The sequence below is a fragment of the Macrotis lagotis genome, chromosome 3 (assembly GCF_037893015.1).
Source record: "Macrotis lagotis isolate mMagLag1 chromosome 3, bilby.v1.9.chrom.fasta, whole genome shotgun sequence".
In the NCBI taxonomy this organism is placed as follows: Eukaryota; Metazoa; Chordata; class Mammalia; order Peramelemorphia; family Peramelidae; genus Macrotis; species Macrotis lagotis.
This window is the reverse complement of record NC_133660.1, coordinates 292,416,513-292,440,141: the sequence shown is the minus strand read 5'-3', so window position 1 is coordinate 292,440,141 and position 23,629 is coordinate 292,416,513. Positions and strand designations below refer to the sequence as shown.

The 23,629-nt window shown below is 35.3% G+C and overlaps 1 protein-coding gene across 1 annotated transcript; it reads right to left on the bottom strand.

Annotated features, from left to right (window-relative positions):
* Window positions 1–17,004: 17,004 nt before the first annotated feature.
* LOC141519493 (olfactory receptor 5B2-like) lies at window positions 17,005–17,976 on the bottom strand. The gene has a single exon (XM_074231722.1). It carries the CDS (start codon window positions 17,971–17,973, stop codon window positions 17,005–17,007), a length of 969 nt encoding a protein of 322 aa, XP_074087823.1. The 5' UTR covers window positions 17,974–17,976.
* Window positions 17,977–23,629: the final 5,653 nt, after the last annotated feature.

Here is a 23,629-nt window from a genome sequence, read left to right as displayed (position 1 = left end):
TATGAGTTATTGAAAAGACCTGGGCAAAATGAGACAGTGAAAACCTCACTGAACATGATAAAGAATTTGGGATCGAATAGAAGGTACTTATAAAATTTTAGGAAAGTGATTTATCCTGAAAAAACCTTGATTTCCTCATCTGTAACACACAAATAATAGTGAATTTTCATGACCATTGATAACATAGTACTTTAAAAATTATGAATGATATTCTTATTTTACTGAATGTCACTGTTCTTTTTAAAATCTACTCCAATTTACCTATTTTTCTCAAATTCTATCTCAGCCTGTCCTTCTCTGCTTCTGAGCTCAGAAGACCAAAATCCTTATGGTTCTAGTTCAGTGCTAACTAATGTGAATGCTGCAATAATCATTTGTCAGGGCTAAAGTTGAATCTTTAACAACTTCCTTCCATTTGTTCTTTAGGACAATGTGCAAAAATAAAGTTATCACAGCATGGCAGATTAAGAATTTTCTGAATATTTATACTCTCAAGACATATTTATTAATGATTCATCATCAACTTGAAAGATAGTCTATCCCAAGCCTTTGCCTGCTAGTGTCTTCCTCTCACTTCCCATTCAACTTCTATTTGCTGCCTATGTATTTTACATCCACTCCATATTTTCATCCAATAAAATCTGCTTTTTCATTTAATTACATTATATTCTTTTTGTCTTCATATATTCTGAATCTATGTTGTGTATCAGTTAAATTATTGGCATAATAAATTATTCTGGAATGCAATTGATGTATCATTTATTTGGAAAAAAACAATATTATCGTCTTGATAAAACTACCAGATAAGATAGACCTCTGGAGAAAACTGAATGAGTATAGAAAAGATATGGAGATATGGAGAAATGTGGCTAAGATTTTCTGTAGTACATAGCACCTATACCAAAACTGACCATAAACTTGGGCATAAAAACCTTACAATCAAATGCAAAAAGCCTTCTCAGACCATGATGTGATAAAAGTTACATGTAATGAAGGGCCATGGAAAGGTAAACAAAAAAAGTAATTAGAAACAAAATAACCTAATTTTAAAGAATAAGTGAATCAAACAACAAATCGTAGAAATAATCAACAATTTCAACCAAGATAATGACAAGAATGATACATCATACAATGAGTTTGGCATGCAACTAAAATGTTTGAAAAGGAACAATTTAAAAATCCCCAATTAAATATCAAATAAGAAATTCTAAAAACCAAAGAAAAAAATAATAAAAAGGAAAGCAAGAAAACCACTGATCTAATAAATGAAACTAAGAGTTGGTTTTGTTAATAAAATAGATAAATCTTTGGTTAAGCTGATTTTTTAAAAAAGAAAAGAAACTAAATTACCAGAGTCAAAAATGAAAAGGGTGAGATCACTGCCAATGAGAATGAAATGAAAGAGATAATTTAGAACTAGTTTTTTCCAATTTATTACCAATAAATTTGACAATCTGAGTGAAATAGATGAATTATTACAAAAATATAAACTACCCAGATTAACAAAAGAATAAATAAAATAATTAAATAAACTTATTTTAGAAAAAAAAATTGAAGAAACCTTAAACTTCCAAAGTTAAAAGCATCAGGTCCAAGTAGATTTAAGAGTGAATTTTATCAAATGTTTAAACAATTCCTTCCAATTGTACAGAAACTTGTAAAAATAAGGGTTCTGCCGATGTCTTTTATGACCCCCAAAATGGTGCAGTGCCTTAACCAATATAGTCAAAATAGACCAAGAAAATTATAATCTCCCTAATGAGCACCGATGCAAATAGCTTAAATTTGATTTGAGCAAAGAGGTTATAACAAGTTATTCCTAGGATAATATGCAATAATATACAAGGAATAGCTCCCTACCAGGAGGCAGGGATGGTTCAATATTAGGAAAACAATCAAAAAATTGAATATGTCACTAATAATCTAACAGAAATGATAGGATTATCTCAATAGATGCTGAAAAAGACTAACAAAATATAACATCCATTACTTTAACAACAGTAGAGATCACAGGAATAAATTGAATTTTCCTTATAATAATCAATATCTAAAAACCATCAAAAACATTATATGTATTGAGAATAAAATAGGAACAGTTTCAATAAGATCAGGGGTGACACATTGATACCTATTATGAGTATTATGAGCACTAATATCCAATATGCTATTCAAAAGTTTAACTTTAGTAATGGGAGAAGAAAAAGAAATTGAAGGAATTAGAATTGACAATGAAGAAACAAAACTTTCACTTGTTGCAGATGAAATGCATCAGAGAAGAACAAAAGAGGAATAAAAGTGATATCACTATATTGGAGATAAATTACAGTGTGTCCAACTATGACTGATCTGACCAAATCAAGCCTGGAATGTTCTACAACCAGGTTAAACACAAATAGTCCACGTGAGTACCTGGGGTGCTTACTCTAAATTTACCTATGTCACATTCATTTGAGCTGCTTTAATGTTGCCTTACTCGCAGAGTATACTTAGAGAAACCTAAAAGTTAATTAAAAACCTACTTGAAGCAATTAACAACTTCAGCAAAGAAGCATGATATATGATAAACTCACACAAATCATCACCATTTCTTTATATAAACAACAATGCCCATGGGCAGCATCTAAAAAGACAAATTACATTTGAATAAATGTAGCCAACATACAATACTAGGGAATCTATCTCCCAAGACAAGCACAGAAACTATATAAATACATTTACAAAATACTTTTTATGCAAATAAAATTAGATCTAAACTACTAGGAAAATACCACTTGCTCAAGATTAGGCTGAGCTAATATAATAAAAATGATAACTCTACTCAAATTAAATTACTTATTCAGTGCAATACCAATCAACCTATTAAAATTGCTTTACATAGCTAGACATCATAGAAATAAAATAAATCTGGAGCAACAAAAGTTCAAGAATATCAGGGGAACTGATGAAAATTATGCAAAGGAAGTTCATCTACCTACAGCAGATCTAAAACTTTGCTATAAAATGGAAATCATCAAAACGGCCTGGGAGTTAATATAATAAACAGATGGAATATAATAGTCTTGAAAGAAACAATTAAATGACTATAGTAATCTATGGCTTAACAAATCTAAAGACTTTTTTTCTAAGATAAGAACACATTATTTAACAAAAACTAGTGAAAAACTGAAAAGTAGTATGGAAAAGACTAGGCATACACCTAGTTCTCACACCCTACACAAAGTAACATCAAAATGGATTCAGGATTTAGACATAAAGGGAAATCTCAAAAACCTATTAGAAGATGAAGAATTATTTTATGTTGGATCTTTGAAAAGGGCAGAAATTTATGACCAAACAAGAAATAGAATACATTATAAGTTGCACAATGGCTGATTCTGACTATATTAAATTAGAAAGTTTTTGCACCAATAAAACCAATGTAGTCAAGATTAGAAGGAAAACAGATAACTGAGAAACAATTTTCACAGTTAATGTTTCTTATAAAGAACTCATTTCTGAAATATATGAAGAATTGAATCAAATTTATAAGAACACATGTCATTCCTCAATTAATAAACAAAGGATATGAGCAGGCAGTTTTCAGATGAAAATAATTAAAGCAATACATGATAATAGTCATGTGAAAAATTGCTCCAAATCAATATTGATTGCAGAAAGGGAAATTAATCATGTGTATCAGATTGAATAACTTGACAAAAAGGGAAAATAATTAATGTTGCAGAGTATGTGAGAAAATTGAAATTTTAACACACTTTTGTTGGAGTTGTGAAATGATCAGCCACTCTGGAGAGGAATCTGGAATTGTGGACAAAGAAAAATAAAACTGATCATACCCTTTGACCCAGAAATAGCAATAGTAGGCCTATATCCAAAAGAAATTCTGGAAATGAGGAAATGTCTCACATGTTCAAAAATATTAGAGCATCTGTTTTTACAGATTTGAAAATTGAGTTGAAACCATTAATTGGTAAATAGTTGAAAAAATTTTAATATACCAATGTTATGGAGTTGTATTGTCTGTAAGAAACCATGAATGGTGGGGCAGCTAGGTGGTGCACTGAATAGAGCACTGGCCTTGGAAGCAGAAGGAGCTGAAATCCTAGCTGTGTGGCCTTGGGCAAGTCACTTAACCCCATTGCCTTGGAAAAAACCTAAAAAAATGAATGTGGGAATTGAGAAAAGTATGGAAATAATTATATGAAATGACTTTGGGTGAAGGTAGCAGAACCAAGACATCATTTCATTAACAACAATATTGTGGGTAGATTAGCTTTGAGGAAAGCAGATCCTCTCTGCAGTTCATAAATCAAGGCCAACCCTGGGAGATCTGCTATGAACAATGACATTCACATCCAGAGGAGGAAAAAATGTGAATATGTGTACATGTATTATGTTTCCTTATTAATAGCTTCTCTTATATTTTCCTTCCAATCTCAGAGTTTTCTTTCTTTCTCCATAGTCTCAATTACTCTTATAGAAAATGCCTATTATGTTACAATGCTAAACATAAATGTACAGGTACAACTTTTACCAGTGTGTTCATTGTTATGCGGAAGGGAAAGGGAGGTGAGGGGGGAAGAAATAAATGTAACTTTTAAATTTGTGAGTGTATTAGAAACTACCATAGCATGAAATTGGAAAGAAAAAATAAAGGATCAATTTAAAGAAAAGACTCAATAGATGTATAAAATGAAAACAGGATACAAAAAGTATATAATTTTATATGACTCAGTTATTAACATTTATATTCAAGAAGATAATTCATGTAATTCTTGAGAATTGTATTCTATTTGAAAGAGTACTTAGAGGTTGTGCACATAATATGACTTGGATGTGAGGAATATAAAAATTACTTACGATATGAAAAAAATAACTTCTGATCAAAAAGGTAATGGGGAGGCAGAATAGGGAAATTGCATTGCTTGAAAAGGTACAAAGGACCTAATATAGAAGTGGAGTGAGAAGTGCTAGGATCTAATTCTTACCAGATTTGGCTAAAAGTAGGAATAACAAGTACACTCAGCTAGATTTAAAATTTTGTGTTACTGTACATGGAATGAGGAGGGGAAAGGAGTAAAGGCTATGAAGGGCTGTTAGAAAGGAGGGCAGAAGGAAGGAAGGATATAAGTTGAAGAGAAAAGGAGAAAGAAAAAGGAGGGCAACTGGAAAAAGAGTAGGCATCTTGAGGGAGGTGTTTATCAGAAGGAAAGCACTGGTTTAGATGGATACGGTGAAACAGAGAGAAAAGTTCAAATATGGGTTTGTAAATAGGATGAAGGGTAATCCATATTTTGCAGGCATAACTATGAATGTGAATATGATGAATTTTTTTCCATAAAACAGATTAGGGATAGCAAAATGGTGTAGAAACCAGAATCCTACAATATGTGGTTTACAAGCAAAACATTTGAAGCAGAGATATACGTAGAGAATAAAGGTAAAAGTCTAGAGCAGGTTATATTATGCTTCAGGTTTTTTTTTTTCTGAAAATTAGACACAATCCTGAACTCAGACAAGTAAAAACAGATCTGGAAATTCAATCTTCCTAAAAGATTACCACAGTCAATGAAGTAATATCACTAATAAATATATATGCACTCAGATTCTTAGAGGAGAAGCTGAAAGAGATACAGGAAGACATAGACATCAAAATTATATTGATTGGGGCAGTTAGGTGGTGTGGTAGATAGAGCACTGGCCCCGGAATCAGGAAGACCCAAGTTCAAATCTGGTCTCAGACTCTTAATAATTACACAGCTATATGACCTTGGGCAAATCCTTTAACACCATTACCTTGCAAAAGAATAAGAAACAAACACTACATTGGTAGGAGACCTCAAACTTCTCATATCAGAATTAGATAAATCTAACCACAAAATAAACAAGAAAGAAGTTAAGGACATTAATAGAATTCTAGTATAGTTAAATATAGTATACATTTGGAAAAATTGAATGAGAATAGAAAATAATAAACCTTTTTCTTAGTGGTAGATGACACCTCTACAAATGTTGACCATATATTAGGTCATTAAAAACCTTGCAATCAAATGAGAAAATCAGAGATTTTAAAAGGATCCTTTCAAATCATGATGTAATAAAAATTACATGTAAGAAACAACCAGGAAAAATAGAATAAAAATTAACTGGAAACCAAATAAACCAATTTTAAAGAATGAGTAGATCAAACAACAAATCACAGAAATATTTAATAATTTTAGGGTAGAATCAACATGATAGATTAAAGGCGGGAATTTGCCTGAGCTCTCCCCCAAAGCACTCCAAATACCTTTAAATAATGACTCATAACAAATTATACAATTGCAGAAGACATTATCTACCCCAAGACAACTTGAAAGATTGGATGGAAGGGTCTGCTACCTTGGGTTAGAGAGGACCTGAAGTGTAGCCCAAGCTAAGCTTTAGTTAACTGGCCTCAGACATCCAAGGAAAAATACTGTTGAGTAACTATGTCAATGGTAGCAGTGGCAGTTTCTAGACCGCTCAGTGCAGCCACTGTGAAAGCCAACTTGTTACATAAGTAGGAAAAGAGGTGGAAACACAGTCCATTCCAGGCCCAGCAACATAGAACCAACCCCTAAAGACCAGGAGCAGGCCTCAGGAGCCACTGAATCATTAGCAACATCTGTTTCTGAAGTTCCCAGCCCACAGAGAGTAAGGGGGTGGGAAGGAGATTATAAGGGTCTTCATACTATTACAGAGACAAGCTCTGTTGCTCTGTCCAAATTCAGATCTAGCTGGCAGCCTAGAGAACCAGGCCCAGAAAGAAAAGCAAAAGTTCAAGAAAGCTGCTTACATAGCTTTCAAGAGACCATCCAGGACAGAATGGAATATGTGTGGTCCCCCACAGACTAGAGCCCAGGCCAGGTGACTAGTCATAGCCCATCTTAAGACCTTGAATGTATTGAAACCTTGCATATCTCTAAAATGTCTCTGCAAAATCTTGGTGCAGTGTGCCTTCCACACTGGGAGGAAAGCTCCACCTTAACAAAGAGCTAAAAATCAAGTCATTTGCTGAAGAAATGAATAAAAATTAGAAGGAAAAGAATAAATCTGATCATAAACAGCTACTATAGTCATATCAAAGATCAAAATACACATTCATAAAAAGTTTCTACATCCAAACCTCCAAAAAAAATATGAATTGGTCTCAGGCCATGGAAGAGCTCAAAATTTTTTTTTGAAAATCAAGTAATAGAGGTAGAGGAAAAATTGAGAAGGGAAAAGAGGATGATGCAGGAAACCATGAAAACTGAGTCAACATCTTGGTAAAGGAGATTTAAAAAATACCAAACTGGTCAAATGGAAAATAAGATCCCAAAAGTCAATGAGATGAAGAATGACTTAAAAATCACAATTTACCAAATAGAGAGATTCAAAAACTCAAGAAAATTATTCCTTAAAAATAGATCCAGAAGAGAGAATTTTAAAATTATTTTGTTACTTGAAGTCCATGATCAAAAAAAAGAGCATAAGCATCATTTTCTCAAAAATTATCAAAGAAAACTGCTCTAATATACAAGAAACAGAGAGTAAAATAGAAATTGAAAGAATCCATCAATCATCTACTTAAGAGATCCTAAAATGAAAACTGTAAGGAATATTATGACAAATTTTCAGAGTTCACTGGTCAAGGACAAAATATTACAAGCAGCTGGTAACAAACAATTTAAATGTTGTGGAGTCACAGTCATAATTAGACAAAATTTAACAGCTTCTACTTTAAGGGATCATAGGGCTTAGAATGTGATATTATGGAAGACAAAATAATTGAGATTATAACCAAAAATCAACTACCCAGCAAAAGTAAACATAATTTTTTTTTTCAGGGAGGAAAATAAGAATATTCAATGAAGAATGAGTGTCAAACTTTCCAAATGAAATTGCCAGAACTGAGCAGAAAAATTAATCTTTAAATATAAGACAGGAAAGGTTAATTATAAAGGATTTAAAGATATTGAATTAATTATAACCCTGCAAGCAAAGATGATACCGATAAGACATATGAACTTTCTCTTTCATCAGGACAATTAGAAAGAGCATTTCCATTTGAGTTGAATTTAAAAGAATTATTTATTTATTCATTTGTTATTTTGTTTGTTTATTTATTTATTTGTTTAGGTTTTTGCAAGGCAATAGGGTTAAGTGACTTGCACAATGTCACACAGCTAGGTAATTAGTAAATGTCTGAGGTCAGATTTGAACTCAGGTCCTCCTGACTCCAGATCTGGTGTTCTACCCACTGTATCATTCAGCTGTCCCCAGAATTATATATTTATAAAGATCGAATTAATTAGTGAGAGAAGAATGTACCTGGAAAAAAGGAAAGGAGGAATAGAATGGGGTAAGTTGTTCCACATAAATGGGACTAGAAATAAGCTTATACAATGGAGCGGAAACTGAGGGTAAAGGGAGTGAGTGATTCTTGCTCTCATCATAATTGACTCAGAGAGCAAATAACATACACAATCAACTGGGTGTAGAAATTCATCTGAACCTAAAGGAAAGTAGGAGGAGAAGGAGGAGATGGGAGAAAATGGGGCTGGATGGTAGGTGATAGAAGAGAGGATAAATTGAGTGAGATGGTAGTCAAATGCAAAACACTTTTGAAAAGGGGCAGGGTGAAAGGAGAAAGAAAATAGGATAAAAGAGCAGGATAGAATGTTTGGGAAATAGAGTTATTATAGGAAAAATATTTTAAAATTTCACTGATTTAGCCCTTATTTCTCATACATAGAGAACTGACTCAAATTTATTATAAAAAGAAGCATTCCCCAACTGATAATCAAAAGATATGAATAATTTTCACGTGAATATATCAATACTATTTAAATAATTTATAAAAATGCCCTAAATCACAATTGAAAGGGGAAATGAGAGTTGGAACAATTCTGAGGTCTATCTTGTAACCTATTGGATTGGCTAACAAGAGGGAATGTAGGAAAAAATATGACATTAATGCAATGTTGGAGAAGTTATAAAAGGATTTATCCATTCTTTAGAACAATTTGTAACTGGTAGTGCTACTACTTAGGTCTATATTCCAAAAGAGATGGAAAATTGGAAAGAAAGGACCTCTATGTACATGGATATTTATAGAAACTCTTCTAGCAGCAGGGAGCTTTGGACTGAGGGAATGCCTATCAAATGGGGGATAGCTTTAGAAATTGGGGTATGTGATTAACATGGAATGCTATTCTGTTACAAGAAATGATGAACAGGATGCTCTCAATAAAAAAGTGACATGAGCAAATGCAATGGGAAATGTACTTTATACATGTTGTAAGATAATCAGCTATGAATTACTTATCTTTTCTCTGTAATGCTATGACTCAAGAGACCTCTGAAAGACATATCCATCATAAAGACAGAGCCAATTGTGCCTGAATAGAGATTAGAGTATCCTTTTTAAAAGTTTTATTATGTAGCTTCTCTTTTTCAGGGAAAAGTGTCTATTTTTACATCACTTTTATGGTAATGATTTTCATGACTGCACATTTTTATCATATATCAAGTAGCTTGTTTTTCTCAATGAGAGGGAGTCAGTTGGGAAGAGGGGAGAAAATTTGGACCTTAAGATTTTAAAAGTGAATGTTGAAATTTGTTTTTGCATGTAACCCTATGACATAAAGACATAGATGATAAATTAAGTTTGGCAACAACAGAATTGGAGTGAAAAAATAACATATTGGATGATAGAATGGTAATTCAAAAATTAATAAGAAGGAACTTTAAATTTTATATGATATTTCAAATTAATAAATATTAAATATAAAAACTTAGCTGTGTATAAAAATTAATTTTACCAGCATAATAAAATACAACAAAATTTTAGAATTTTTGTGGCCTGAAAATCCAACTATTATTCAGTAGTATGAAATGTCAAATAAGGAAATTCATTTAACATTAAAGGCACTGAGAAATAATACAGGTTTGAGGGCATTAGAGTTCCCTGAATTTGGACTGTTATTATTATTAATTGCAATTTCCACACTTTATGATCAATATTAATGAGTTAAAGTCTTTCCATAGCAGTGAAATCAGGTAGGATGTAAAAGGGTTTTAGATTAAATGGAAAGAACTGAAAGTGTTTACCCTAGAGATGAGAAAACTGGCATGACTGGGGCAGGGGAAAGTCATAGATGCAATGGAAAAAGATCAGGAACAATGAATGGAAATTGTGAAGATAAAATTTCAGGTTTCATATTATAGAAAAACCCAGGTTTAAAAACATGTGAGGCATTCAAAAGTAAGAATAACCTTAGTACATACCGGGTTTCAAACTCCCCCACAATGAGGATTTTAGAGAAGAGCTGGCTGACAATTATTGGAGATGTTCTTTCAAGAATTATTTTCCAAGTGTAGGTTTAATGATAATAAGTGGCTAGCAGTTGTACAGTGCTTTAAGATACGTGAAACACTTCATAATTTTTATTTAATTCTTATAACACTGCATTTACTTTATTATGTCCATTTCATCAATGAGGAAACTGAGGGAAAATATTTAAATTATTTTTTTCAGGTACACACAGCTACTTCTAAAGTTGCCATTAAACTAAGTTCTTTCTGACTCCAGATTCATTGTTAAATCCTATTTGCTGCCTCTGAGGACCCACTTTGTTCTGGGTCTTTGATCTTTCAATTCTATTGTCAAACTTCTGTAGATTTATTTCTTTAAGAAGCTAGGAGGCATAGTGGAAAGAGCACTAGCCTTGGTAGCAGAAGGACCTCATTTCAAATCTTACCTCAGACACTAGATAATTACTTTAAGCAAGTCACTTAATCCCATTGCCTTGTAAAAACAAACAAACAAAAAAGATTTATTGGAAAGCCTGGGAAAACCCAAGAATATTATTAAGGTATTAAAAAGTTTATTATCGACACCAGAGGAGCCCACTAAGCAACTCAGAGACAGATGAAAATGTAATTTAAAAATGATGAAACAAATTAAAATGCAATTAAGCATTATATAGTTATCTAAGTTATTACACCAAGATTGCCCATTTTCCATTCATCCACTGAAGCACACCACTAGAAAGAATAGCAAGAGTAATTAGATAAGGAAAACAAAAACGTTGAAATGATGTAAAATATTTCTTTCTCTTTTCATGAGACTATATTAATCCTAGCAATGCCACTTTTTTGTTGGTCCGTGGTCAAGGCTCTTCATTTCTCTGTGACCATATTCATCTTTGAAATGGGCACAATGATGTCTGAGTTTGTCCTTAACAGTTCTGAGTTCCTGGCATTTGGATGTAGGTTGGGACTGCCAAGGGATAGTTAGTCAAGTATTTTCACTGATATCTTGGATTTGATGTTCCAACCTTACTTTGCATTCGATACTTTTAAAGAAATTCTTCCCTATTCCCTGCTTCTATCTGCCATATTCATCAAATCAGGACTAGTCACTGCTTAAACAGGTAATTGCTTCTATAACGATGGAGGCAGAGTTAGTTACCTTCCTTTTTGCTAAGTCTCAACATGAACAATGGAAAAAAAGAAGATTGAGTAATGACTCTAAGAATTGCTTCTCCAGTAATAAAAATAGTTCATGACATGGCAGTCACACCTAGTTTCTAATCTTTACATTTCCATATTATTTGGCATCAGGTAAGACACAGATCTTTTCAAAGATTTAGTCTATTCACCAGTATAATAAGGATAAAATATCAGCTTTATATATTTTGAAAGAATGTTGTGAGGATCAATGTGTCATTGGACATGAAAAATTTAGAATGATATGGGCAAAAGATAATTTGACTTTTTTAAGTAGAAGATAAAATATTGGAAACCTTTCACTTCCCCTTTTTAGTAGGTATAAAAACCATATTGATGAAATTTAATGGAATCAGTTAATGCCATGAATAAATGCAAAGGTGTCAAGCTTATTACATTTTCAGATAACTCATATCTGGGATTAGTTAACATGACAGTTGTTTTCTTTCAAACTTTGGAATTCACATTTATGGTGACATGAGGATATACACAGACAAAGCTGAAGGTACATGTTTTATATGTTCCAGTAGGGCCAAAGGTTTCTAGAAGCAGTGATATTATGTAAACACCAGATCAGGGACCAAAAAGGTCCAGAGGAAATATTATTCATTTTGGGGGGAATTGGGGTAAATTGGAGTATAAGATGGATGTAAATCAGCTCGTGTCTGAGGTCAGATTGTGACTACACTGCTTCTGAGTCCTCAATTCTACTCTATCTATTTTAACACTTAACTGCACCTCCACGGCAATTTCTGATAAGGAACCAGGAATGGAATCAAACAAATTTAGACTCAGAGGATCTCATAGATCCCTAAATTTAATCCACATTTGAACAGGAATATTTTCTATATAGACCTCCCCGCCCCACAAAAAATGGATAACTCATTCTAGGACCTACAATGAAGAATTATTCAAGGGAGTTGACCAATTTTTAACTGATACAATTGTTAGGAAAAATATTTTCTTGCTTCAAGTCAAAATGTGGGTTTAGACATTCCAGTCATTACAGTTCTGCCTTCTAGGATCCAACAAAATTTGTCTAATCTCTCTTTCATAAAACACATCTTTAAATACTCCACTAGCCTACACTAAAATTTTCATTCACCAAGATAACTATCTTTCTTTTTTTCAATTGTTCCTTATATAGAATTGTTTCCAATAAATCTTCTCTTGGCATGTTGCAAGTGGCAATTTCTGTCCTAAAGTGTGACAACCAAGACTGAAGAAAATACTCAAATATTCTAGGAAAGGGGGAAGCTAGCTGCTCCAGTGGATAAAGCACCAGATCTGGAGCCATGAAAATCTAAGTTCTTATATAGTCTCAGATATTTACTAGTCATGTAACCCTGGGCAATTCACTTAATCTTTATTTGCCTTGACTCATATGAAAATGAAATCACACTGGAGAAGGAAATGCTTAACCACTTCAATAGCATTTCCCAGAAAAACTTAGGAACAATGAACATGAGGTCCCAGAGGGTTGAAAAACAGCAAAAACTCTGAAAAGGAAAGAGAATAGCAGTTCCATCACCTCTAACATTTGGGAGAAATAATTTCTTAATATGGTCATATAAGGCATTAGAATTTTCCCTTCTAAGTATATTATTGACTGATATTATAGAAATAGCCCAATAGGATATCAGTGTCTATTTTATAGTGACTTAGTGCCATTTCCCAAAATTTGATGGGAACATACACCAAAGACCTACAATGTAGTTGAGCCTCCATTACTTCCTTCTGTGAAATCTATGATTGTTTTTACTACTGTAACCCACTTCAAAATCCCTCACTCCCCTACCAGTCTTCTATGTGCACATTGAACAAATTTAATCTTGCATAATGACCTACAAAAATGCTGGTGCTTTCTTTTCTTAGAATATCAACTCTGAATAGATTTGTTCCTGGAAAAAAAAAACTTACATGTTGATAAAAAAAAAGCCTCATGAAAACCTTTCTTCAGACAAAGAAAAATATAAAGCAACAAAAGATGCATTAGATAGAATGGGATTATTATTGAAGTGGGCATCAGTATGTTACATTGACATTACAATGAATTACGTCCCTCTCACAGGATCAACATTCTTTTCAGATCTTTGGGACCCTAGATTGATTTCCATTTGTTCCTAAAGGAAACTGCACTGCCATGGTGTTCTGAAGGCAGCTCCAAGTGACTGAGAAAGAAATCATTACACTTTGAGTCTGAGGACTTGGACTGTAGAAATAAATAAATACTATAAATCAGAGCTTAATTTACTGTTTTGCTGATGAATTAGATTTCAAAAAATTACAGAGAAATAATAACAGGCTAAATTTCAAAGTGTTTCATGTGCTTTTTTTCTGGAATGTTGTTACTTCAGCATTTACAAGTTCATCTCTTGTTTTAGAAACTCCTGAATAAACAATACATTAATATCACAGTTATATCATCCAAGCAATGCATTGAATATTCTCTCAAAGAAGTGAATTATTCAAAAATTATGTAACTGATTTGTCTAGCAAAATTTCTCCTGTCTTGAACTTACATGAGTGTGGTTGTGAGGTGGGGTATCTAGGCGGTACATTGTATAGACCATTGGTATTAGAAGCATGACGAGTCATCTTCATGAGTTATAATAGAGTCTAATTCACTTATTAAGTCTGTGACCCTAGGCAAATCTCACTGTTTGCCATAGTTTATGATCTGTGAAATGAACTCGTGAAGGAAATGCGAAACCACTCAAATAACTCTGCCAAGAAACCCCTATATGAGTCAAGCACAACTGAAAAAACCCACAATGAGTCAAGCACAACTGAAAAAAAAAGACAAGGCACAAATATTTTTCATTCCACATAACAATCTTGTAAGACAGGATATTATAAAGTATTGTAAACATGAGGAAACAGATATAACATTTGCCTAGGGCTACACTGGCTGAGAGTGTGTAAAACTAAGTAAATCCAGGTCTCTCTTAATGCCAAATTGAATTCATGCACTATTACATAATGTAGTCTTTAAAGAAAATTTTGTGGGATGGAGTCAACGTGGGGGGGGTGGAGCCAAGATAACAGCATGAAGGCAGGAATTCCTGAAAACTTGCTCCCCAACAAACTCCAAAAGCCATCAAATTGTCTCTAGCCAAAATTTGGGGGGGGTAGAACCCACAGAAAGCCTAAGTGATACAATTTTCCAGTCCAAGACAACTTAGAAGTTCTGTAGGAAAGGTCTGTTCTATCAGGACCAGGGGTTAGAAAGAGCCACAACACAGCCACAGCACAGAGCAGCCAGCTGGGCCCCTGGGTCAGTGGCAGAGGGGACGTCTCCACAGCTCTTGGCCCGGGCATCATAAGGGACAGCCTGTAGGGGGATGAGAGAACTCTGATACAACAGAGTGAGTGAGGAGTGGAACTCTGGTTCAGAGTAGCTCGGCAGTGAGAATAAGCAGTGGGAGTCAGGAGAGCCACCCAACATATCCAGAACTCTCAGCCCATAGACTCAAGGGGTTGCAGGGCACTGCAGGGGTCTCTGGACTCAGCTGTTTGCCCACATTCAGATCCAGGTTGCAGTGTGGGCCAACACAACACTACCATAGCTGAGAAGAGACCATCCTAACAGCTCCAGGGCACAGAGGAAGGACTGACCACAGGCAAGAGAGCCATCAGAGCCTCTCATAAGACCTTGGAGGAATTAAGGTGTGTCCACACCTCCAAAGCCTTAGAAGTGTGTTAAATCAGTCATAGGCTAAGGAAATGAGTAAACAACAGAATAAGAAGAATCTGACTGTAGAAAATTACTTTGGTCCCATGGAATTTTCAGAAGATGACAAAATTGAAGCTTCTGTACCCCAAATCTTTAAGAGAAATAGAAAAAGGTCTCAGGCTATAGATGAGCCCCAAAAAGACTTTGAAAAGCAATTACAGGAGGTAGAAGAAAATTTGGGAGGAGAAATGAGAGCTATGCAGGTAAATCACAAAAACCAAGTCAGCAACTTGGTGAAAGAAATACAAAAAATATTGAAGAAAATAATATGTTAAAAACCAGTTTAGGTCAAATGGAAAAAGCAACGCAAAAGGCAAATGAGGAGAATAATGCCTTAAAAAACAGAATTGGCCAGCAGGAAAGGGAGATAAAAAACTCTCTGAAGAAAGTAATTGCATGGAACTAAAGGAAGCTGATGATTTGGGGAGAAATCAGGAAGAATTAAAAATATTCCAAAAAAATCTGAAAAAAATGTGAAATATCTCATTGGAAAAACAACTGCCCACAAAAAAAGGTCCAGGAGAAATAATTTAAAAATTATTGGGTAATCGAAAGTCATGTCCAGGAAAAGAGCCTAGACTTCATTTTTCAAGAAATAACACAGCAAAATTACCCTGAGATCTTAGAAGAAGAGTATAAAATAGAAATTGAGGTAATTAATTCACCAATCACTATCTGAAAGACATCCCAAGAGAAAAACTTCCAGGAATATTATATCCAAATTTTACAACTCCCAAGTCAAAGAGAAAATACTAAAAGCTGCCAGTAAACAAAGAATTCAACTACCATGATTCTACAGTCAGGATTATACAGTATCTTAAGGGTTCATAGGACTTGGAATATGGTGTCCCAGAAGGCAAAAGTCTTGGTCTATAACCTAGAATCAACTACCCAGCAAAACTGAACATCCTCTTTCAGGGGAAAGATGGACTTTCAATGAAGCAGGGGACTCTCAAACCTTGCTACTGAAACAACTAAAGCTGAACAGAAAGTTTGATCTCCAACTACAGGACCCAAGGGAACCAAAGAGAGGGCAGCCAAGAAGGTCTAACTATGAGGAATTTAATGATATTGAACTGCTTGCATTCCTCCATAGGAAGAAGATTCTGATAATGTATATGAACTTTTTCATTTATAAGAGCTGTTAAAAGGAGTATATATAGACAGGGCACATGAAGGAGCTGAATATAATGGTATAATATAGGAAAAAGTTGGAGTCAATGGGTGATAAAGGAAAATGCCAGGAGGAAGAGAAAGGAGAGGAAGAAGGGACTAAGATATTTCACATAAGAGTCAAGGGAAAAGATTTTACAATGGAGAGGAATGGAGGAAGATAAGGGGGGATGAATGGGCTTTCATTCTCATCAGAAATGGCTGATAGAGGAAATAACATTTAATAAGGTATAGAAATCTGTCTTTCCCTAGAGGAAAATGAGAAGAAAGGGATAGGATAAGGGAAAACAAGCAGAGGAAAGGTGGGAGTAGGTGATAGATGAGAGGGAAGATCTTGGGAGAGGGTATTCAGATACAGCTCTGAACAGGATCAGGATGAAAGGAGAGAAAGAATAGAAGAAATGAGAGTGGGGAGGAATAAATTGGAGGGAATTACAGCTAGTGATAGCAACTGTGGGAAAATAGTGAAGGAACTTCTCTGTTGGCTATTATGGGGAAGGCAACTAACTTTCATTTTTTGATTATGCTTCTCTGTGCATAAAACACAGTCTGATTTGGGCCTGCCTCCTGAAGTGGGAAAGTTATAAATTAAATTTTCTCTCTAAGAAAAAAATATGATCTAATTGAAGTTGTCTTCTCCTCACAGCTTTCTTAAAAGCATTTTTAACATCTTTGTTCCTAAGACTATAAACCAAAGGATTCAACATAGGGATGATCATTGTGTAGAATATTGATGCCATTTTGTCTATATCCATCAAATGACTTGAGCTGGGTTGGAAATACATAAAGATGATTGTCCCATAAAATATAGATACTGCTATGAGATGAGAAGCACAGGTGGAAAAGGCTTTCTGGCGGCCATCAGCAGAATGAATTTTCAGGATGGTGATAAAGATTAACAAGTAAGAAGTAAAGATGACAAGAAATGGGAAAAAGATAGTGAATGAACCTAAGATGAAGACTATTGACTCAATAGTATGAATGTCAGAGCAAGAGAGAACTAGGAGAGGGGGAAGATCACAGAAAAAGTCATGGACTATGTTAGACTTACAAAAAGAAAGATTAAATGTGTTTCCTATGACTATGGAAGAGGAGAAAAGACCATAAATATAAGCACCACTAGCTAGATGTGCACATAGAGTTGATGTCATGATGCTGGTGTAATGTAGAGGCTTACATACAGCTATGTGACGATCATAGGCCATGGATGCCAAGAGTAAGCTTTCAGTAGCAGCAAAAGCCCCAAAGAAAAACAACTGTGTAGCACATCCATTATAGGAAATGATGTTATCCCCTGTAAGAAGATCAGCCATTACCTTGGGAGTAATACTTGAGGAGTAGCCAAAATCCATCAGAGACAGATTACTAAGAAAAAAGTACATGGGGGTGTGGAGGGCAGTATCCCAGGAGGTCAGAACTACCACTCCCAAGTTCCCTACAAGTGTGATGAAATAGATGAGGGTAAATATTATGAAGAGAAGAAGCTGAAGCTCTGGATCATCTGTTATTCCTGTTAGGATGAATTCATCCACTGTAGATCTGTTCTCCATATATGGCACTTGAAAGTGGTGTCATTCACCTGCAGCAAAAGAATAAACATCAGAAAAAATGACTCTGCATGATGAATCACTTTGAGAAATAAAAGACAGATAAAAACTTATCTTATATGAGGGCTTCTAATTAATTTACACCTAGCAGTTACTCTATGGACCCAAGATTCACTCATTCGTTTCTTTTTTTTGTGTGTTTTTTTAGGTTTTTGCAAGGCAAATGGGGTTAAGTGGCTTGCCCCAGGCCACACAGCTAGGTAATTATTAAGTGTCTGAGACCAGATTTGAACCCAAGTACTCCTGACTCCAAGGCCAGTGCTTTATCCACTACACCACCTAGCTGCCCCCATTTCTTCTTAAAGACAGAGAGAGACACTGTGTATTACTTCTCACTTTTAAAAATCTGTTATGGGGTGGAGCCAAGATGGCAACTGGAGAAGAGCCTTTCCTAGGTGTTCTCTCCATAATATTCCAAAAACCTAAAATTATGACTCTAACTAAATCTTTGAAAGACAAAACCCATAGAAAGATCCAGTGAGGCAATTCTTCAGAACAAGGTAACCTGGAAAATAGTGGAAAGGCTCTGCTCCATGAGGTTAGAGTGTTGGCTCACCAGAGTGAAGAAACTTCAGCCTTCTGGAGGCAGCCCGAGGATGCCTGAGAGCCACAGCTCAAGGCAGCCGGGGCAGTTTCCTGACCTACACCCAGGGGAGCACTGGGCATAAATTGAAGGATCATCTGAGGGGTCCTCTGTTAGAGCAAGTGCCCAGGCCATCAGGGAACTCAGGAAGTGGAAGAGGCCTTGGCAGCCCAGATCCAGGAAATGAAAGCAGGTGTGGAGCTAGCAAGCAGGAGCCCTCAGGCAACTGAGCTTTGAGTACTCAGCCCACTGAGGCTAGGGGAGTGGAGAGAGACTTCAGAGATCTGTCCTCTGTACCTGGAACAGGACTCTGGGGTTCTGACCATAGTCAGATCCTGATCACAGTCTGGGCCCCCCATAGAACATCCCCCGCTCAGTCCCATGGCAGAGGGGTGCACTTGTGGGCATTCACAGACCAGGAGGGAAGTCAGAGCTTCACATACTGAGGTCCTTGTGGGGGGGTTTCCCAATAATATTCAAAAGTTCAGGAAGCACCTCAAAACCAGGCACAGGCTGGAGAAATGAGTAAACAGAGAAAAAGGAGGAACACCATTATGAAATACATTGTCTATGATCCAAGAAGGATCAAAATACTCAATCTGAAGATGAGGAAGTACAAGCTTCTGCATCTAAAGACTCCAAGAAAAGCAGAAATTGGGCTCAGGCTATGACAGTTCTCAAAAAGTATTTTGAAAATCAAGTAAGGGAGATAGAAGAAAAACTGGGGAACGAAATGAGGGAGATTCAGGAAAAACATGAAAAAAGTCTGCAGCTTTGTCAAGGAGAACCAAAATATGCTGAAGAAAATAACATGTTAAAAACCAGCATAGGTCAAATAGATAAAACAGTTCAAAAATTATTGAGGAGAAGAATACTTTAAAAAAGCAGAATTGGCCAGATGGAAAAGGAAATAAGAAAGCTCTCTGATGAAAACAAATCATTCAGGTCTAGAATGGAGCTAAAAGAAGCTGATGACTTTACAACAAATCAAGACATTACTTCAACAACAAAAGAATGAAAAATTAAAAGAAAATTTGAATCATATCATTGAAAAAAACAACTGGTCTGGAAAACAAATTCAGGTTTTTGGGATACATGAAAGTCATAATCTTGACCTCATTTTTATAGAATTCCTGGGTAGCTAGGTGGTGCAGTGGATAGAGCACTGGCCCTGGAGTCAGGAGTACCTGAGTTCAAATGTTTGCCTCAGACACTTAATAATTATCTAGCTGTGTGGCCTTGGGCAAGCAACTTAATCCCATTGCCTTCCAAAACAAGAATTCGTACAGAAAAATTGCCCTGAAGCAGAGGGCAAAAGAGAAATTGACAGAATCCACCAGTCTCCCCTGGAAAGAGATCCAAAAAAATCAGCCCCCAGGAATTTTATAGCCAAGTTCCAGAGCTCCCAAGTCAAAGAAAACATTACAGACCGTCAGAACAACACAAATCAAATATCGTGAAGATGCAGTCAGGATCACACAGGACTTAACAGCATCCACATTAAGGGCTCCTAGGGCTTGGAATATAATATTCTGGAAGGCAAAAGAGCTTGAAATGCAAGTGAGAATCAACTACCCAGCAAAACTGAGCATCCAGTTCTGGGGAAAAGGTGGACTTTGAATGAACTGGGGAATTTCAATTGTTCCTGTTGAAATGACCAGAGCTGAACAGAAAGTTTGAACTTCAAATACAGGACTCAGGTGAAGCATAGAGAGTGGAGGAGAAAGGTAAAATATGAGGGACTAAATGATGATGAACTGCTTGTATTTCTATATAGAAAAAATGTTACTGATAATACTCATATGAAATTTCACATTTAATAGAGCAGGTAGAAGGAGCTTTTATAGATGAAACACAGGAGAGAGCTGAATTTGAAGATATAATACATTGTAAAAAATGGAGTCAATGGCTAAAAGGGAAATTTACTAGGATTAAGAGAAAGGAGATATGGAATAGGCTAAGATAATTCATATAAGTTTTTTTTATTGTAATGGGCTATTGCAATGATATGGAAGGGGGGAAGGTGCGGGGCAATGAGGTAACCTTCACTCTCATCAGAGGTAGCTCAGGGCAGAATCAGCATAATTGGGTATAGATATCTAAAATATAAAGAAGAGAAGGGGAACAGGGGGAAGGGGGGATGTGGGTGATGGAGGAGAGGGTGGATAATGGGGGAGAGTGTTTGGTCAGACAAAAAACATTTTGTTTTCTACTTCTTTCATGGGGCTGAGATTGAGTGACCTGCCCAGGGCCACCGGGCTAGGTGGTTGCTGGGTCTCAGGGGTGGTATATGGGCTCGTGGCCTCTTGTCCCCAGGGATAGTGTTCAGTCCACTGTACCGCTCAGCTACCCTACAGCACATTTTAGAAGAGGGCCAGAGTGAAAGGAGAGAGATGTATGGATGGAGGGAATTGCAATCAGAAACAACAACAGTGGAAAAATATGGAAGTAGTTTTTGTGATGGTCTTATCATAAAGAATGTGATCCACCGGAGACAGAACTGGTGGTGTCAGAATACAGACTGAAGCATATTTTTTTCTCTTTCCTTGAATTTATTTATCATGAGGGTCTATATTTTGGGGTGGGGAGGAGTATTATGTCTACTCTTAAACAAGAATATTTTAGTAATGTATAAAAATCATTTGTACAAAAATAAAAATTAATCAATCAATCAATCAATCAATTAATTAATTAAAATATCAGGAGACACTCTATTTCCCAGAGCTAAGGGCCATCAAGTAAGCTATGTCCTGAGCTTGGCATAACAGCAGTCCTTTGCACTTAACCTCTGATGAACACTGCTACCAATAAATAACTGAACTGATGGTCTCTGAGTTTGGGCAAACACCAACAGATCCAGACACGCAGCCCTACTATTAGTAGACTTTTTTGACACTAGACAACCCTGGCTTCCTGTTGCTGTTGTGTCTCACTACTGTTGCTATATTATACTATTCCATTCTTTGTTTAGGTACAACTATATAAATTAAGGTTCAGTCCTACTGTCTTGGGTACCCTGCCTAGGGGTAGGATCTTGACACATATGTCTAATCTCCCTCCTTGCTTGCAAGTTATTTCCCTCACTTTGAAATTAAATTTCTGTCTAATTTTTTTAAAAAATCTATTATAGAGGTGACAATGCTCAAAGTGGCATTTCTCAATTCAGAAAATAAAATTTCCTTCTTTTCTGGAAAAAATCAGTATAAGGATTATATTACTGTGAGTAAAGATTGGGGAACATGATATTTTTTTCAGGACTATACTTCATCCTGATGAAGTGGAAAAAGAAGAATAAAGAAGTAGATATCATATAAGAGGAAAGCTAATAAACTGAGAGAAGTGAAGAGAGGATCAAAGAAAGTTATCTGAAAATTTGCTGGGATGTTACTTAGTCCTGGAATCCTTGTAGCTTTGTGGTTTATGCAATGAACTGAAGTCACCAGTTCTGAAGACTAGGCAGTTGCCAATGGCCAACAGTTGCACAGTTGTGGGAATCATCTGCCAAAAATATAACAGGTGGATCACTAGATATTAAATGGATGATTTCTGAGTTGTTTCCTTTCAGAACCCATTCCTTTTTCAATTCTTCACCATTATAGAAATGATGGTGGTCAAAAAAAGATAAATAATTCATCCTTTCATTCACTCTATGGATTTTGGTGTTCTTGATATTTCAGGACTTAAGAGATTAGCCTCCTTCAGTTTTCAGCAATAATTTCACATACAGGAAGACTTCCTTGATCCATTCCTCTCTGTTTAAGTGCCTTCGTTCTTTTGATTATCTCTACTTTTTTTCCTGAATATACCTTGTCTATAAACTTATTTTTCATGTATTTGCATAGAAGTTATGAACTGCTTCTTGACAGGGACTGTATGTTGCCATATCTAGCAATCTACTGGACACATACTAACAACTTTATAAATATCTTTGGACTAACTGGTTAATTGTTACCTTCAATGACTGAACTAAAGTAAATTGTTCCTTAGGACCAAGACAGCCACCTAGTCCATTCCTGGGCACCACTTTAAGCCTTTACAGTTTGGAAGGCCCTGCCACTTTTTGTCTTAGTTTTATCTCTTATAAAAAATTTTCATATATATATCTATATATATCTATATAGATATATATATAGATATACATATATATATGTATAGGTTGCCACATGCTATTTGTAGCAGTTTTTATATTTAAAAATCTCTATAATAAACAGAAACAGAATATCAAATCACTAGGTTTCCTTAAGATCAAATAAATCAATCACATCTGAACAGGAGTCACCTCTATCACAGTCAGTCAAAATACATAAAATATTAGAAAAGGAGATCTGGTTAAGGTGGAAGTATGAACAAGAACAGATACACAACTATAATAGTAGATTGGGGTCCCCAAGGAATTTTGCCTCACATGCATGAATTGGAATATTTACTACATGAAACAAATCCAGATACCAAAAGCACAATTGCAATTTGAGAGATGAGAGAGACAACAGTAGGCTTTTATAATATTTTGAAACTGATAAAATATACCAATATAATTAAATTCAGGAACCGCAGTGGGAAAATTTGGTGGAAATAATTTATCTTGTTTGCAGTATATCAATGATAGGAGTCTTTAGTTTTCTGGGCATCTGCCAAAATGTACCCTATTATTCAGTCCTCTGTCTCTCAGTTCCTTTCACTGTATCCATTCCTCTAAATACATATCTGCATCTCTATGCAGTTCTCTTTGGCTCTCTATTCTTTATTTTGCCTGCTTCTCCCAGTTTGGCTCTATTTGCATATCTATCTATCTATCTATCTATCTGTCTATCTACCATCTATTAGTCTATTTTCTATTTCTCTCCTCCAAGAATGTCTATTGATTTCTTGGAGAAAATGTATTTTCTTTTTTCCCAATAGATATTTTATTTTTCCAATTACAAGTTGCATTTTTCAACACTCATTCATATGCATAAGCATATTTATTAGTTACATTATTTCTTTCCACCCTCCCTCCCACCCACCCTCTCCTCAGCA